Source organism: Peromyscus leucopus, chromosome 20, assembly GCF_004664715.2.
Source record: "Peromyscus leucopus breed LL Stock chromosome 20, UCI_PerLeu_2.1, whole genome shotgun sequence".
Classification (NCBI taxonomy): Eukaryota; Metazoa; Chordata; class Mammalia; order Rodentia; family Cricetidae; genus Peromyscus; species Peromyscus leucopus.
This window is the reverse complement of record NC_051080.1, coordinates 30,515,618-30,534,364: the sequence shown is the minus strand read 5'-3', so window position 1 is coordinate 30,534,364 and position 18,747 is coordinate 30,515,618. Positions and strand designations below refer to the sequence as shown.

At 39.5% G+C, this 18,747-nt stretch overlaps 1 protein-coding gene across 26 annotated transcripts in view; it reads left to right on the top strand.

Annotated features, from left to right (window-relative positions):
* Ptk2 (protein tyrosine kinase 2) overlaps positions 1-18,747 on the top strand; it is a 221,195-nt gene that overhangs the window by 61,392 nt on the left and 141,056 nt on the right. For 22 of the 26 annotated variants that reach the window (XM_037197525.1, XM_037197524.1, XM_037197544.1 and 19 more), the window contains exon 3: positions 6,734-7,044. The exons of the other annotated variants lie outside the window; for them this stretch is intronic. In XM_037197525.1, coding sequence (XP_037053420.1) covers positions 6,945-7,044 — 100 coding nt within the window. In that variant the 5' untranslated portion in view covers positions 6,734-6,944. The remainder of the gene's footprint in view (positions 1-6,733; positions 7,045-18,747) is intronic. 26 annotated transcript variants of the gene reach the window in all.

Sequence of the window (18,747 nt, the reverse complement as noted above, 5' to 3'; positions counted from 1 at the left end):
AAATTTTGTAAATTTTTGTTTATTTGTTGGTTTATTTTGGTGGTTGGTGCTGGAGAGTGAACTCAGAACCTTGCAGATGCTAAGGATTATTATTATTAATTATTATTTGTGTGCGTGTATGTGTGTATCTGTGTCTGAGTGTGTGTCACATATGTTGGGGGTACCCATGGAGGACAGAAGAGAGCATTAGTTCCCCCAGAACTGGAGTTATAGGAAATTGTGAGCTGCCCAACATGGGTACTGAGAATTGAGCAAGAGCTTAACTGCTAAATTCTTTCTAGCCACCCCCATCTTCTTTTATTTTTTTTAATTCAGACTTGACATTTCTTTATTTCAGTTCAAAATGCCAGTCAAAATTTTACTGAATAATGTTGGAATTAATAAACTGACTCTAAAGTTGATATGTAAATATAAGAACTTATATTAGTTCCAATAATTCCCCCCTAAGATGGGGGGGGGGCGCCTCTGTCTCCTGAGTTCTAAGACTAAAGGCGTGCGCCACCACTCCCAGCTCCCAATAACTTTTTTTGTTTATTTTTATTAATTAAATTTATTCATTTATTTTACAGCCCTACCACAGTTTCCCCTCCCATTCCTATCTTTTAATGAATAAAATTTTCATGTAGAATTGGACAAGTTACTCTAAATTTCTTGGTGAGTTGGAGTCATCTGTAGATAATAGCATCATGACAAAGCAGAAGGGAAAGAATCAAGGCCATCAGCGTCAGGGTAGCTGTGCTTGGGAGGAGAAAAACTGTTCTGTGCCTGGTTTGATGCATGCACCTGTGCAGAATGGTGCTGGCAGCTTGAAACCAGAGGATGAGGGTCAGTTGCTGAGATTGGTTGGGTCCCATCAGGCCTTGAGCTACTTACTGTATAGTTGTCCTAATGGCAAAGGAGATATTCCTACTTCTACAGCCTCTGGTTCTCAATGCTTCCATTTCCTGACTTGGAACATCACAGTTGCGCAGTGTTTGCTAAGCAGGAAGAGAGATCAAACTCTGGATGAACTGGATTTGTAGGATAAAAATCTTATGGTGGCCTGGCAAGATGGCTCAGCAGGTAAAGGATGGCACTTGCTTTGGAAGCATGGCAACCTGAGTTGGACCCCCAGACCCATGTAAAGATGGAAGGAAAAAAACAGTCTTTGTTGTCTATATGTATGACTTGGCACCTGTGCACCTGCACATGTACGTCATTCACACACGTTAATAATGCTTAACTAATGAATTAAAAAAAAAAAAGCCGGGTGGTGGCGGCACACTCCTGTAATCCCAGCTCTCGGGAGACAGAGGCAGGTGAATCTCTGTGAGTTCAAGGCCAGCATGGTCTACAGAGCTAGACCATATCTCGAGAAAAAAAAAAAAAAAAAAAAGAAAAAAGAAAAGGGTGTGGTTATGTGCATTCCAGTGCAGTCAGAGCTCTAAACTTGCTCTGAGCAATGTTAACATTTAAATAACTGCTTGATTGCTCTTTGATATATGGTCGGTATAAGGAAAAACTTTTGTTTTAGAGCATCTATAGATATGTTGCAGTTTCTGAGTTTAGGGTCTTATCCTGTCGTATACTACATAGTTTCTCCACTACATGTGACAGTGCATAGTTTTCAATGGACTGTTCAGGTCTTTACATCTATACTATAGTTTTGTTTTCTTAGAGCAGGAACAAAAACTGCTCACTAAATAGATTTCATTACAAATGGTTGTGAGCCACCATGCAGTTGCTGAGAATTGAACTCAGGGCCTCTGGAAGAGCAGTCAGTGCTCTCAACATCTTAGCCATCTCTCCAGCCCATGACAACCAATTTTTTATTTTTATGACATATTTTTGTTGACATTTATAAGCATTTCATTTGTGAAAAAGTTTATTTGGAGCCGGGCAGTGGTGGCACACACCTTTAATCCCAGCACTCAGGAGGCAGACCCAGGTGAATCTCTGTGCGTTCGAGGCCAGCCTGGGCTACAGGGTGAGTTCCAGGAAAGGCTCAAAGCTACACAGAGAAACCCTGTCTCAAAAACAAACAAACAAACAAACAAACAAACAGTTTATTCGGGGCTAGAGAGAATGTGGATGGCTAGAGAGAAAGTGCAGTGGCTAAGAACACATCCTGTTTTTACAGACCTGGGTTCACTTCCCAGCATCCACATCAGATGGCTAACAACTGCTCATAACTCCACCTGCAGGGGATCTGATACTTTCTTCTGGAGTCTGTGAAAACCTGTATACACTTAATTAAAATTAATAAATCTTTAAAAAAAATGGTTGATTTCCAGTGACTTGCAGGCCAGGTTGGACAGATTGTGCACAGCATTTGGAGGGTTCTAGAGTTACCTTTCTGCATACTGATCTTGCTCATAGCATTGTTTACTATCCTCATCATTTTTTCAGTTTAATTTTGCAGTTGGTACTTGAACAGTGGGAGTTTAGGAGGAATATTAGAGCACTGCACGTGTGGTTTATTGTGTAGCTGGGATATAGACAGTCTGCAGTTTTTCTTAGGCTCTCTGTTGCTTTTTCTTTTTCATATTCACTCTGTAACTGTTAAGCCTCTGACCAGTGGGGCCTGGAGGTGACATGGTATCCAGGATGGAGACAGAACATACCATTACTGTATATACACCTTTTCTGTGGCCTGGGGAAGAAAACATAAATTTCTTTTCCCATCTTCTTACTGCCTTGAGGCAAATGGAGGCTAGGTGGACCATGGCTTCCACACCTCTGTGGTAGCTATTATAGTAAGATGCTGGAGATTGTGCTAGAATAGACACCTTTACCTCCTGTCACAGAGCTTACATGTAGTGGGGACAACTGAGAAATAAATGATGTATAAGTAAACCATGTGGGGAAATGCAAAAGTAGATAGGCCACATGGTTTCAGATGTAGTGCTCAGGACAGGACACATTGGTAGTAGGTGACATCTGAGCAAGACTTGAGGAAGGGCATGGCTGTAATAATGGAGGCAAGGTCATTTCACATGGAGGGACAGGTAGTGCAGAGGTGCTGGGATGGGTAGAGAGCATCAGGAAGGTCAGTGAAGTGGTTACTGTTAGGGAGGACCAACAGATAAGTGTGAGATTAGGGTGTAGGCAGGGAAGCTGTATTACACAGAGCTTTATAGACTCTGCTAAGGATGTTGGTTGACAATCTTGGGAAAATTGGGAAATTGTTGATGAGATTCAAACAGGAGTAAATGATGTGTTTGCTCTTTTGAGAGCATCAGCAGCTGCTGGGTTTAGGGTATAATCCAATGAAGCAGATTGGAGGCTAAAGCTATAGTCCTGCAGGAGCCTGGGCCAGAATGTGGGCAGTAGGACGTGAGAAGTGCATAGACACTGGTTATGTTCTGAAGGTAGTAGTGAGTGTTCTGACAGATCACTTTGAAGCAAGAAAGCAAGAGTGACTAGGGATGAAGGTTTGGTGTTTCTACAAATAGTAACTATCTTTCTTATAAATTTTAATTGAATGGGTTTACTTGTGAAGTAGTATTTGTCAGAGTTGCATTTAATTATGCTAATACCAAACATTTAATTGGAACATCGCAGAATTTTTCGTGAATGCTGATCCTGTATATTTCACAAGATAGAGAACAGAGGACTTCTTAATGTTTTCACTTAGATTTCATTATGGTCTTTATCTGTTCTTTTAAAAAGATGTTACTGGGTTAGGATTCTGTACTCCCTCCCACACCCAACAAACAGTTTCACTGTGTAGTCCTGGCTGTCCTGGAACTCACTCTGTAGACCAGGCTGTTTTGAACTCATAGAGATCTGCCTACCTCTGCTTCCCAAGTGCTGAGATTAAAGGGTGTGCTACCACTGCCCAGCGTGGGTTAGGAATTTAAAAGCATAATTTGTTTTTAATATTTAACAAGTACCATACAAAAGTAATCATCTCCTTCTCACCCCGTTCCTTCTGCTAGGCAAGCTGCTTGACCCCTCTGAATCTTCAAAATGAGGATGCAGTTATCTCTTGGGATTGTCTCATAGACTAAGACTATTATTTTGATTATAACTATAGGCTTTTGTTTGATTTTTGAGACAGGATCTCTGTGTAGACCAGGCTGGACTCAAACTCAGATCCTTCTGCTTCTGTATTGGGATTAAAGATTTATAACACTATGCTTGTCTATAACTACAGTTTTTAGAAAAGGTTCAGGTAGTCCTTTTGATTGCTGGTGGTACATCCTCCCTGCCCCCCCCCCACTACTGATTTCCAGCCATCATCTGGCCCCATGGCTCCTAGTGGGCCAGTGGTTTGTTTCTCAGGTTTCTGTAACTACTGCCTCAGTTCTATTCTAGTGAGTACTTGTTTCTGCTGAAAGTTGAAATTAATCATCTTTTATATCCAACTTTTTCACCCCTTAAAAAACTTACACATTAAGAGGTGGGGGATATTTGGACACTGAATAAATATAGTGGGAGGGTGCAGAGAGAGTCCCATCCATGGATTAAAACCAGAAACTGGGTTCACCCTGCCCTTTCTTCCTAGTCCCTTCTCGCAGGGTTGTATTTATCCCTTCCACCGCCAGTGCCTTAGCTCCAATCCTTCATTCCTTGCTTGGACCACTTTTTTTTTTTTTTTTTTTTTTTTTTTTTTTTTTTTTTTTTTTTAAAGAAATCATGACATTTTTATACAAGTATATAATGTATCTTGGTTTGTTGTTTTAAGACAGACGCTCACTCTAGTCCAGGTTGGCCTTGAATTCAAGACAGTCCTCCTGCCTCAGCCTCCTGAGTGCTGGGATTACAGGCATGTGTTACTATACCTAGCTTTATCTGTTCTAGTTAGTAAGTTGGTTACTGGGAATTGAACCCAGGACCTCACACATGCAGGACAACACTCTACCATTGAACTGTGTTGGACCACTCTTTATTCTGTTCTGGGGGTCCTGAGGCAGTTATTAAGTTAGGCTAAAAAAATGCTTCCTGGGCGGTGGTGGCGAGCATGCCTTTAATCCCAGCATTCTCTATTCAGGTGGATCTCAGTGAGTTCGAGGTCAGCCTGGGTCTACAGAGTGAGTTCCAGGACAGGCACCAAGACTACACAGAGAAACCCTGTCTCGAAAAACCAAAACCAAAACAAAACAGAAAAAATGCTTCCTGGATTAGGTGGGTGACTCAGAGTACCTGGATCACAGTTGAGCATGAGGGCCCTCCCTCTTGGCAGGGCCTCGTCTCTGGTGTCACTGTCCTCATGGTGGAGGCTGTGCAGTAGCGCTGCTCTAGCTCAGTAGGTGTTTTGAAGTTAGGTGCAGTGGGTGCAGTGTGTAGTCTATAGCAGTAGAAGTAGCTTGTAATGGTGGTGGTGCATTCTGAAAGTCTTGAGTTTCCAGTATACTCACCCATGGCTTGGATGACTTGTGCAGCTTTTAGTGATGGCTCAAGTTAAACTCTAAGCCATGCTTGTGCAGTGAAGTAGATGGTGGTCTTGCTTGGTGTGCTTGCTTTTTCCAGGATGGCAATAGTCAGTCCTCCATGATCCTTCCTCCTCTTTAGTGGCCCAGGATATCCTTTTTGATCTGGTGGCTCTGTTTGCCAGCTTCTTCTGTTCTTCCAGCCTGCTTAGAATGTTTTTCTGCAGTTCTTTCTTCTTAGTTCATGCCTGGGAATAATGTGTTTTCAGCGGGGCTCAGGAATGGCCACTGGAGCGCTGGCAGCTATTAGAGTCTGAGTGGAGCCTGGAGTCAAAAGCATGTATTATCACAGGTAGAAGAAAACCGTCCTGGATATTGCTGGGTACAAACATGCTTATTGTTATAAGTATTTGTTCAGCTCCTGTTTTCAGAAGTTAGTGAATTAATAGAAAAACTTGGACCATTTACACACACCGCCAGTGCTTGAGTTAGATAGGCTTAGTTTGTGGGACTGTGTGACTGAAGGGACCCACATACTAGGCAAGCTAGAACTGTGGAGCTTCAGTGTGTACTACAAATGATCAGAGGACAAGGTACCAGGAACTCCTTACCTGCTGTTCTGATTCTTACATGTAATGTGTTCAGATAGCTTGATTTTTGTCATGACCTTGACTCTCAGTCTGAATGGAAAAAGTAAGTAGTTTTGCATTTTTCTTTTTTTAAAAAAGGTGCTGATGGAGATTGTAAAAGTAGTTTCTGTCCTACTTGAGTATGAGGTTGTACTCATATTTTGAAGCTAGAAAAAGAAATCTTGTATCCCTCATTATGCTTTAAGCATATTTTAAAATAAATTGGCTACCTTAAATTCTGGTTTATGTTTTCTAGATAGTCTATGTGTATTTATAGGTGTATTGGGAAAGTATCAACGAAGGAAAATACTTTACCTCTGGAGTATTTGGGCTCATGTGGGTCACCCCCACATTTGATTTTTATTTTGAGCATGGTATTTTTTCAAAAATTATTTCGTTAATTATTTTTAGTCTAGGACCAGAATTAGGCTGGTAAAGTGCCAAAGGCGTGATTCTGAAGACAGGAATTGTTTAGGAACCATCTATGGACAGTTGATCTGGGTCAGACTGGATTTCCAGCTTACTCAGTTTTAGAGTCGACTGTCATTTTGTAAACAGAAGTCGGCCAGATGAAGTGAACAGAAGGGCGGGATTAGCATATTCATAAGATGCTGGCTCCAGGACTTCTTTTCTCCTCCCCTTTCTCCCTCTCCCTGAATGAATCTAGAAACACAGACCCATAGGGTCGCTTGACTAGCTGGTTTTATTCTGTTCAGTGGCATAATCTGGCCAGGACGGTCTGTGTTTCAGATTGCGGAAGCAGAAGATTCAGTAACTGAGAGGCCACCGTGGAGCTGCTGGAAACTATTACAGAAGGAGCACCTCTCAAACCTTGCTTCAGGCTCTGAAAAGGAGCACAGGGGAAGCTTAGTCTTGCTTTGGATCCAAGCAAATACTGTCGGAGCGGTGAACTGGGACTTTGTGTGCGGACTCCTGGCTTGATCTTGATAGGATTGGGTGTATGTTGTTGGAGCGGGCAGGCCAAGAGGCCCTGAGATCTACAGGTGCCATCTGTATGGAGAAAAGCGGCTGTAGTCCATTTCCAGTGTGTTGGGCTAAAGGTATAACAACTTAAAGATCTGTTTAGTGTGTGCTTTTGTCAGTTCATGGTTTTGTACTAAAAAAAAAAAAGCTAGATAATAGTTCTTTCAGAACTTAGAGTTACAGCTACATTTGAGGGAAAAAAAAGATGTGGTATAGGTTTACAGCTGGTGCATAAAACCAGTTAGGTGGCTTTGCAAGTAGAAAATGAAACGTTTGTATGGAACTGCTCTTAAGCGATCTAAACCATTTTTCTGTGCTTGTCCTGTGTGTAAGTCATGTATTTTGGCCTTTTCATTTTAATCAGGACACCATTATCTATTATGTGCCATAGAGACTTTTAAAGAACAAAATGATTAGTTTTAACTATAGGACCAGAGGAGAAAAGGGTAATGTGGGCTTAGTTGTTTTAAAATGGGTTTTCTTTATTGTCTATATGCATTATGTATTTAACTTGAAGCTCTGTTATTTTGAGATTATTACCACAGGTCAAAAATACTGTGAGTGAAGAATTTTCTACTTTAGTGTGAGAATTTGTATTTATGTAGCAGTATAAATATGAAGTAGGGCATTTTCATTCCAGCATTCAAGGCAGCATTTAGAAAGCATAGTTAAGTTAAAGAAGCTGTAAAATTAATGCGTAACTCAAGACAGACAAATTCAACTAGAAGTTGCTTTGCTGTACATGGTGGTGAATATTTAAGCCATTAACATACTTAATGAAGGATTTTATAAAACTGTTGTGGCTATGTGAGATGTATTTAGGTACTATGCTAATCTACTTAGCTACACTTCGATGAATGAACTACAGGCTTATTCAGTTTAGTTTTTAGGCTAAAGCTATTAGTACCTCTAGACTAGGATGTGTTAGCATCACACTTCGGTTTTCAAGATTATTTTTCATTGATTGAGTTGTCTTTATTACTTATTCATTCCTTTGTAGGCTTTTGCACTAAAACTTGCAGTATTTGATCTGTTTTAGTATGCCGGTATCTGAATAAAGCACCCATCACTTTTATTACATAGGTACTCAAAGTAAAGATTTTGTCCAGTTAAATTGAAGCTCTCAAATTGTAAAGGACATTGATTTCTTACTATTGTAGTTTTGTGGCATGAGGAGCATGTAATGCAAATGAACATAATTGAGGCGGAGTTCAGCCTTCCTGAAGCTTTGTAGGTTGTATACAGAATTCCACCTCCATAATATGATGGAGCTTAGCATCTGCAGTAAAGCCATCCAGGTTACCTCACAGACTGTAGCTAGCCAAGACTTAGACCAACGGGGTGTTGAATAGTTAGCAACTACATTTCCTACTTAAATTGGCCTTAGAAATGAGAACTTTTGACAGAAAAGATATAGTAATGTTTTGGCTTACCACAAAGAAACTAATCAAAGCAACCTCCTTTTTAAGTGTTTACAGACTATTAGAGAAAATACTAACAGCTGATTTTTTTAGTTAAAATGTACCTTTTGGTAGATGACAGACTAGGTGAGGGGAGCAGAGCTTTTAAAGCAGAGGATGGGAAATGGGGCACATTAAGGGCACACAGTGGGCTTCATCTCTACATGCAGAGCCAGCTACCTCCTCCTTTCTTGGATAGTTTTGCTCTGGTGGTCCAAGTGGGGAGCTTGTCATCTTGCCCTCTCAGCTGAGCATATGCCTTTGCAGTGATTGCCTAGTGCAGCTGCTTTAAATTTTCTCCGTGACTGCTTGTTTTACTTTCTTGCATTAGGACAAGAAGGCAGGAGGGAGACCTGTCCCCATGCTTGTTAATACTGTTCATGTTAAGAACAAAGATGCCATTGTGTAGTAATTAGCTGACTTGGTTATTTTGAGTATAACAATTATAGTATGTAGATAAAGTTAAAAGCTCAGATCCAAAGAATATACAAATCTTGACCTGCAAATGGACATTCTAAACCATGCATTTGATCCAACTAGTCACATTAACCTCAAAACATAGCAGTGTCCCAGTTTTAAAAAGACATAAGATTCTTACCAGGACAGGCTAAAAATAGAACAGACCTATATTTGTATACTTTGAAGTAGATCTTCAAGGTACCCTTAATACTCGGGGATCTGTTCTTTAATAGTTTAAGGTATTGTTGAATTTGGTGTGAAGAATCACCCAAGAAGATTACGTTTAAAAATATTTAAAAGATATGTACCTACATTATGATTTCCTAGGTATAAGTATGTATTAATTAAGAATACTGAGTGTAAATGTTCTCAGAACATGAGGTTGCAAAATATTGGGTGGGGAAACCCTACTTGGGTTTTCTAATTATCAGTTTTACATTGTTCCATCATTTTGGAAAAAGACTGGCAATTTACAATAGTGACATCAGAGGTTTGATTGTTAGGAAAATGTATGTTTTCTGGTTTCTTTAATTTCCCCCCCAGTAATAGAGATTTTATGTACTTCTGATTTATGAGGTTGAAGTCACACTTACTCTGCATACAAATTTTAAATTTTATGTGTTTATCCATCTGTCCATATGTGCAGTACATCTTTCCTTCTCTCCTATGCTAGAATGGCAATACTTCTTGGTATGTACAGTTGTATTATGCATAACTTCAATTACCTTTCAGATGGAACTCTTAGCTATCCCAAACCTTCCCTGTCTTAGTATACACTGAGTTTCCACACACTTTCTCATGCCTCTTTGACTTTCCTTTCCATGCACAACAAGTTCATCATTTTATTCTGAGTAGTCTTCCCCTAGGAAACACAGCTCTGTCCTTTCTGATGGAGTAAGCAGGTGGATGTTGCCTCTGATATCTTAACAGGAAAACTGTGTTGTGCCCTCCCTCCTCTTTTCTGTTGTAAACATATCAGCAGCCCCTCACCATAATATTGTAGTAGGCATTAGCATGTCTTCATCTCATTCTTTCCTCTGGCTCACTATCAGTATTTGTTTTGACTGTGGGGAAATGGTGGGAGGAAGTGTCTTTGTTTTGATTTCAGGAAGAAAGTGTTCAGTGTTAAAAGTGTTAGCTTTAGTTTTATCTTTATTTTGAATCATCATCATCATCATCATTATTATTATTATTAACTAATTGAAAAAGTTTCCCTTTAGTTCTTTATTTTATTTCATAGTTTTGGGGGTGTTTTTGTTTATAGTGAGAAAGATGTTAAATTTTGTCAAATATTTTTCTACCTCTGATGATCACAATGTGATCTATTATGGTGTTTGAAAAAATATGGTTTTTGATAGTGTGGAGGGTTGAATCCATGTCATGAAGGTGCTAGGATAATGCTGAAGCAGTAAGGTATATACCCCAGTCTGAGATATATAAAAATAAAGTTTTGAGGGTTAATCCAACTGTAGTGGTTGAATAAGACCCCCCTTCCCATAAACTCATATATTTGAATGCTTAGTTCCAAGTTGGTGGACTGTTGAGAAGGATTAAGAGATGAGGACTTGTTGGAGTATATGTCCCCATTGTTGGAGGAATAGGCTTTGAAGTTTCAGTGGCACATGCCAGACCCAGTGTCCTTCTCTCTCTGCCCACTGCCTGTGGATCTGGATCAGGATGTAATGCTCTCAGCTACTTCTCTAGCACTGTGTCTGCTACCATGCTCCCCACCATAATAACAGACTAACTCTGAAATTGAGGCAAGCCTCTAGTAAAGTGCTTTCTCTTTTAAGAGTTACATTGGGCCGGGGGGTGGTGGTGCATGCCTTTAGTCCCAGCATTCGGGAGGTAGAGGCAGAACTCATTCTGTGAGTTCAAGGCCAGCCTGGGCTACAGAGTGAGTTGTAGGAAAGGCGCAAAGCTATACAGAGAAACTCAGTCTCGAAAAACAAAACAAACAAAAAACAAAAACAAAACAACGACAACCAAAAAGAGTTATCTTGGTCATGCCTATTCATAGCAATAGAACAGTGACTAAGGATGAAGTTGGTACCAGAGTGGAGTATTGCTATGACAGACCTGATCATGTGGTTTGGAGGAATATGAAAGACTTTGGACTAGAAAGACTATTGGGACTTTGTTCTAGAAAAGGAGTTGAACTAAGCAGTCTTTATTGGGCCATTGAAGTAGCAGCATGGAAGACAGTGGTGCTGAGGGTGATGTGTCCCATTGGGGCCTAGATCAAGAGGTTTTAAAGGGGAAAAATATTAGTAAGTGGCCAATCACAAGACCATTCTTGTGATATTTTGGTAAAGAATGTGGCTGCTTTCTGCCCTTGTTCAAAAAAATCTGCCAAAGGCTAACTTGAAGAATTTTGGATTAATGGTATTGACAGGAGATTTCAAGACCGCCTAGCACTGTGTGTGTCACTTGGTTATTAGTGAGCTCTGTAGTGAATTATGGTTATTATGCAGCTCTATAGTGAAAAAAAAAAGCAAGCAGGGCAAAGAGAAAGACAAAGTGTACAGTTTCAGGGGGGGAGAAGAGGACACCAGAAAATGTAATGTTGAGGACAGAAATTCTTATGTTCAAGGAGATAAAAAGTTTAAAGAAAAATCTAATACTAAATGGAATAAAGGGAATGATGACCTTAGAGCAAGTCCCACCTATGCTTCCAGCTTGTGAAAAGGAATTAAAGGAAAGCTTGAACAGGGAAGAAAACTATCAACAACAGAAAACTGTTTCAAATGTAATTGAAGCTTGCCCAGGTTCCAGCCCCAGCAAGCCAAAGAACTTGGCAGCCTTGGCCATGTGCTTCTGGCTTCAGAGTCAAGGAAAGGAAAGCTGAAAGGAATAGGAAGATCTGAAGAGTGCTTTGACATAAGATATGGACATGCAGAGTTTGAAGTTTGTCCTGCTGGGTTTTGGTCCAGTATTTCCTCAACTATGCTTTCTTTCCTCCCTTTTAGAATGTAATGTATATTCTATCCCATTGTATGTTTTAAGTATGTAATCTGCTTTTTGGTTTTGATTTTTACAGTTAAGAGGTTTCCTTATGTATCAGAAGAGACTATGGACTTTTAACATTGTTGAGACTGGTATACTATGGGGACTTTTGAAGCTGGATTTAATGCATTTTGCATCATCATATGGCTACAAGTCTATGGGGTTGGGGGCAGGGAATGGAATGTGATTGTTTGAATGAGACAGTCTCCATATATTTGAATGCCTGGTTCCCAGCGGGTGGATGAATGGGTAGGATTAAGAGGTATGATCTTGTTGGAGGAGGAATGTCTCTTTCTCTGCCAGCTGCCTGTGAATCAGAATATAAAGCCCTTTCTCTAGCACCATGCTTGCCTGTGTGCTGCTGTGATCCTTGTCATGATGATAACTGTAAGAACGCCCCCAATTAAATGCTTTCTTTTATAAGAGTTGCCTTGGTCATGGTGTCTCTTCACAGTAATAGAACAGTGATTAAGATACCAACTTTGCATTCCTGAGAATAAATTCTATCTCAAACATAATGTACTATTCCTTATTTATGCTGTAGTGTTCAGTATATTTGCATGTTATTTAGATTATTTGTGTCTATTTATGAAGGATAGCAGTTTCTAACTTCTTGTGGTCATTTCATCAGATTGTCATTATCAAAGTATTGATGTTTCAAAAAACAAATGGGGAAATGTTTCTCAACTATGCTTTTGTGTTACCAAAGGATTGAATCAGTTTCCTAAGTACTGGATCCCCAGCTACTTCTCCGACTTTCCTCATGACTCTTGACTCCTTAAGTATAATTGTTTCTATACTACTCAGTAGGCTTTTGTATTTTTCTCCCAACTAGATTGAAACTCTTTTGGGTGTATCTGGTTTTGCTTCATTTTTACTTTTAATTAATTATTTGGATTAGGTGTAGACCTTCTGTTGATGTGCAATGCCCTGGTTACACTCCATAGTACCACATACACAAATGCAGCTCACTTACCTTCTGTGTATTAGTGACTTAGTAAATATTGTTAGAATTAGTCTGTTGGAAGGTGTGGCCTATTCCTTTGCCTGTAAGAGACAAGATGAATGAATCAGTGCGGTTGTTGGCCATGCCATAATACATTGCAGCTGGGCCTTTGCTGAGGCATAGGGAATCATAACCCTTGATGTGTGCTGTGGTCAGCAGACCCAGGTGCCACAGGCATGGTGAGCAAAGAAAGTTTACCGCTGCCTGGGGTGAAACTGACCTGTATACTAGGTGTACAGTGTTAGGTGAAACGTGGGAATATCAATCAGAAAGTTGTCTGCAAGGCCCCTGAGGAAATCCCATACAAGCAACAGGCTGCATACACTACCACAGTGGCCAGTTCACAGATTTTGTTCCCTCCCTCCCTCCCTCCCTCCCTCCCTCCCTCCTCCCTCCCTCCCTCCCTCCTCCCTCCCTCCCTCCCTCCCTCTTTCTCTCTCTCTCTCTCTTTTTTTTTTTTTTTTGGTTTGTTTTTCAAGATGGTTTCTCTGTGTAGCTTTGGAGCCTATCCTGGAACTCACTCTGTAGCCCAGGCTGGCCTCGAACTCACAGAGAGCCACCTGCCTCTGCCTCCTGAGTGCTGGGATTAAAGGCATGCGCCACCACCGCCCAGCTTAAGTTCACTTTTCTAGACATTCTTCTTTATTGTATTTTGTAAAAGTATTGTTCTGGAGTGGAGAACAGAGTGCTTGCTTGGCATGCTAACCTGTGTGAGGCTGTATATTTGGAGTTTCATCCTTTTAGCCTTCCTTTTTTTCCCTTGGCGTGTGTGATATTTCCTGATACCTACTAATGGTCTCTCTCAACACATTTTCTCAAAATGGGATCTGCTGTCTTATTCTGGTTGACCTTAAACTTGGGGGCTCAAGTGATTCCCATTATCCTAAGCAGTTGGGACTATATGTATGCACCACCACCACCAAGTGATACCATGCCTTACTTAGAAATCCTTAGTGGTCTAATGTAGGGAGGAAAGAGAAAGCTAGAATGATCAAAAATTCACTTAGGGATCCAGGAGCCTTTCTAAACTCATTTATCAGTTCTAGCAGCTTTCTTTGAGTTTCCCATCCAGGCCAGAGTGTGTGGTATACATATATGTGTACTGTGTGTGGAGGTCAGAGATCAATGTACGTTTTCTTCCTTAGTCTTTCTCTTACTTTTGCAGACAAGGTCCCATAGTGTTAAAAAGAATAAGGAAGAACTGACAAAGTGAAAGTAACCCAGTAAGGCAGTTTTTTTCTAACTTAAATATGGATACCAAGCACATACCAGAGCAGGAAGTTCACTTAGTTTTTACTCTACTGTGTCTCACCCTATTACTAGGAGCTTGACCTCATAATTTGATGCTATTTGATAGCTCATAATCAGTACAAAGGGAAAAGGTGTGATAGAGAGTCAAGTTTTAGGAATTCCAGGGATTGAGCTAGCTAATAGACATATATACTAGAATGAAGCATGATCCTAATTAATCTTAATAACAAAAACCCGGAGTCAGATATTGGGGTAAAAGCTGAAAGATCAGAGAAGCAAAGGAGCAGGCACAGTTACCTCTTACCTCTCTGGCTCCTTAGACCAAAAAGGGCCCGACTCCTGTCTTCACCCCACCTTATCACTTTCTCTCTCCACCCAGCCATATCACTTCCTGTCTCCTGTCTGTTCAGACCTCCAGACCTCTACAGTTAACTAGTGGCTAGCTTCACCCTCTGATTTTCAGACAAGCTGTATTTGTCAGAACACAAATATTACATTTCCCCTTTTTTGTCTAAAATAAAGAGGTTATACCTAACATAGAAAAACTATATACAATAAGTACAATAACTGTATACAAATACATACGGGCAGTCATTGCATTAACATTGTCTAGTCCATTAGCATTTGATAAATTCAGATATTCCATTATCTATCCTACCTTGGTTGTACCTAGTTTCCATTACCAACCCAAAACTACCTTTTGATGTCTCTCAACCCTATACACTTACACTTCTTTAGTGAGTTTCTTATCTGAATTTGTTAACAAGGACAAGGAAAACTATAAATGTCTAGTTCTCAACTCGATCAGAGACCCGAGAAGGAAATAATATTACCTGAGTAAGCAGGAAGTGAAAACAAGCAATTTCCAAAAAATATGAGAAATAACAGAAACATCTGGCTGCCTGGACAGTCATCCAAAGTTCCTCTGTAATATTGGGGCATCCATCTTCAGCATACAGGCCTAGAATTATCTGACAGACTTTTCTGTGAAGCAGGATATTCTGAAGGGCTGTCTTACCTTGTCTTGGCAAAATTTGGCAGTCACTTTTTTTTGTGTCCTGCTTGTCTAATTTGGACCGCGTACTGCCAGCAGTTGAGGCAAGGACACTTTCTTGCCCAGTGGCTACCTTTTGCCACAAAGAAAATAAACTCCATGTGGAGTTTCTTTGATGCCCATCATCTTCTCTGAAGTAGACTGGTGCTGCCAGGAGCAGACATGTTTCATTGTCATTTAAAAAAAAGAATCAGTGTTATTAAAACATCTTAAATGCCATATTCTGTAGGTCTCTGAAGTGTTTGAAGACCACCTTTCTACCTAAAATATATCTGTTTGACCTAGAAAACGTATCTAATATTGCTATAAGTTTGATTGTAATAGGTGAGTAACTACTAACCTGAATTTCTTTATTATCCTAAATAGTTTGTAACAATAACTTTCAAGGACTAGGAATTTGCATTACATTGTTAAATGAGCTATATAGGTACATTACCTTAAACAAGACTAGAAATGTATGTACAGTATGTTCTAACCAAAATAACCTCAAATTTATATCAATATACAAAAATCCAAGCAAATTATTTAAAGTAAATATCCAAGTAAAAATATTTAAAACTAGTAGTTGCTTTTATGGTTTAAAAGTAGATTCAATAATCTACTCTTTCATCCTGTCAGATCTATATCCCCTCTTTTTCTTTTTAGAGTAGATTTAATAAGTCTGTCCTTTTATTCTATTATATCTATATCTCCCTTTTTTCTTTTCAGAATAGATTCAATAATCTACCCTTTTATCCTATCACTTCTATATTCCCCTTTTTTCTTTTCAAAACAAGGACCCTGAATCTAATCTCCTTTGTTTAGCCTTTTTCCTGACCATTACCAATAACAACTTGTAACGAATCACCCTCAACAACAACAATTATCCATAACCCACTGAACGACCAAAAACCACTCGCCCCACCTCTTGGAAATATGGATGTTGTGTTTTTAAAATTACTTTCTGCTGTTGGGGAGTGGTGGTGATGACCTCTTTAGGGGACCCTGAAAAAAAATTGAATGTATGGTACCCTTATTCCCATTGACCATGATGCATCCCTTTAAAGTATTGTTAGATAAAATTTCCTAATAACTTATTATAATCTCTATTCTTTTAGGAAAGATTGGCTTGTAGTCTTCCTTGTCAAGTTTTGGTATATTGTTTTTGTTTATTTGATATTTATTTGCTTATTTTTGATGCAGGGTCTCTATGTAGCTTTGGCTGTTCTTGAACTCTCTATGTAGATGGCTAGCCTCAAACTTAACAAATGTATCTCCTTGTTTCTGTCCCTGGAGTGCCAGGATTAAAGATGTATACCAACATGCTCTGTTGTATCATTGTTTTGTGAGTCTCATAAATATTTCAGATGTTCTCTATTGTATATCTGTAAGATTAATTAATTAATTTTTTTGTTGTTGTTTTTTGTTTTTTGTTTTTTTTTTTTTGGTTTTTCAAACAGGATTTCTCTGTGTAGTTTTGGTGCCTGTCCTGGATCTCACTCTGTAGACCAGAGTGGCCTTGAACTCACCAACTCACAGAGCTCCGTCTGCCTCTGCCTCCCGAGTGCTGGGATTAAAGGCATGCGCCACCACTGCCTGGCTTAATTTTTTGTACTTATTGAAGAATTCAAATATCCTTTTGTGGGAAGAATTTTCATTGTAAATCTATTTTTTTGTAGAATTTATTCATTCAAGTTATTTGTTTGCTTAGAGTTGTTTTTAATGATTTATTTATTTTTTATGAGCATTGATGTTTTGTATGTCTGTGAGGGTGTCACATCCTTTGGAATTGGAGTTACACAATTGTGAACTGCCATGTAGATGCTAGGAAGTGCAGCCAGTGCTTTTAACTGCTGAGCCATTCCTCCAGCCCCTGCTTAGTTTTTTATAGCAATATTTTTATTAATTCTTTCTTTGCTCTATGTAGTCCATGTGTGTCCAATCTCACTAGTCTCCAGCTTCAACTTGTGAGTTTCTTTTTTTGCATGTAGGAGCAAATACATTGATGTTTTCTTTTTCTTTTATACAGAGAGTATCCCCCAGCCATCATTTATATTTTGATTTTAGTCTTAACAGTATGTCCTGGAAGTCATTAGTACAGGGATTGTGATTGTTTGAATAAGAATTGCCCCCATATTCTCATATATTTGAATGCTTAGTCACTTGGGAGTAGCACTACTTGAGAAGGATTAGGAGGCGTGGTCTTGCTGGAGTAGGTATGGCTTTGGTGGAGAAGTGTGTCACTAGGGGAAGGTTTTTAGGTTCTCTGTGTCTGTTATAGACAATGTTTTCTCAAACATTCATGACCAAGTACTGGATGTGTGTTTTCAGTTTCTTGGAAGTACACTGGGTGGTGAAATTTTGGGATCATATAGTGATTCTGTTTAGCCATTTGAGGACCTGTTAGACTGCTTTCGTGTTGATTGTACTGTGTTCTGTATTCTTACCAACACAGGTAGTATCTTTTCTAAAAAGTGAATTTCTCACGACTTAAAAGAGTTATATAAAGTATATAAATACAATTTGCTGAGTCTGTTTATATATGATTTTTTGGGCTGACTGTTTTGTATTAGTTAAATTTCCCTTGCTCAGCAGTCACTAATTGCCTATAGTTCTTTGTTTATGGATGGGACCCCAAAAAACAGATACATCTACAACACAGCTTCTACACCTAAAGCCCAGGGAACATTTGGAAGAGGGGTCAGGAAGATTGTAATAACTAGAAGAACAGGAAGTTCATTTTCAGTTAGAAATCATATGGAAGCTATACCATATCTGAACAATATGGCTGTAGGTATTTGTGTACATGGTACACAGAGGCCAGAGCAGGGTAGCAGGTGTCTTTGTCTCTTGTTTTATACCTTATTGTCTTGAGAGAAGTTATCTTACTGACTCAGAAGCTGAGAGAGACCCTTTGGCCAGCCAGTGAGTACTGAGAATCTGCATGTCTCTGCTTTCCAATTCTAGGGTTACACGCATGTATAGCTCTGCCTAGCTTGCTACTTGGGTGCTAGGTTTTTGAACTCAGGTACTGACTTCAGAGCAGGTGTTCTTACCCACTGAGCTATCTCCTTAGCCCTACCTTGTTTTACTGTTTTCAGTTGCCCATATTTAGTGCATATAAAGTCTAGAGTTTTATTTGAAGAAAAGAAAAACTTTGATGTAAGTTCCTGAAAAGTAGGCAGCAAACTGGTACGTTTGCCTTTGCAGTGATGTATTCCTTCAAATGAAGAGTAGGTTTAAAAAAAAAAATGGAAGAGGTGTTAACGTCACATCATCTTTAAATCCCAGTCAGAGAAGTTTTGACAGTGTTAAATAGGAATCCTGGTTCTTTAACCAATTTATTTATTTTTTTAAGCAGGCATTTAAGGTGCTCTTATATCAGGCCCTGGGTATAGAGAGCACAGTGATTGTGTCGGGTGCTAAGTCCCTATTCTCCTTAAGTACTTTGTGCATGGGATGCAGAATAGAGACTAGAACAAAGTGTTGCTAACATAATTGTGAGATTGTAATTGCTACTCGTTGTACACTGAAAAAAAAACTCTTTCATTTTTCTCCCCTTCAA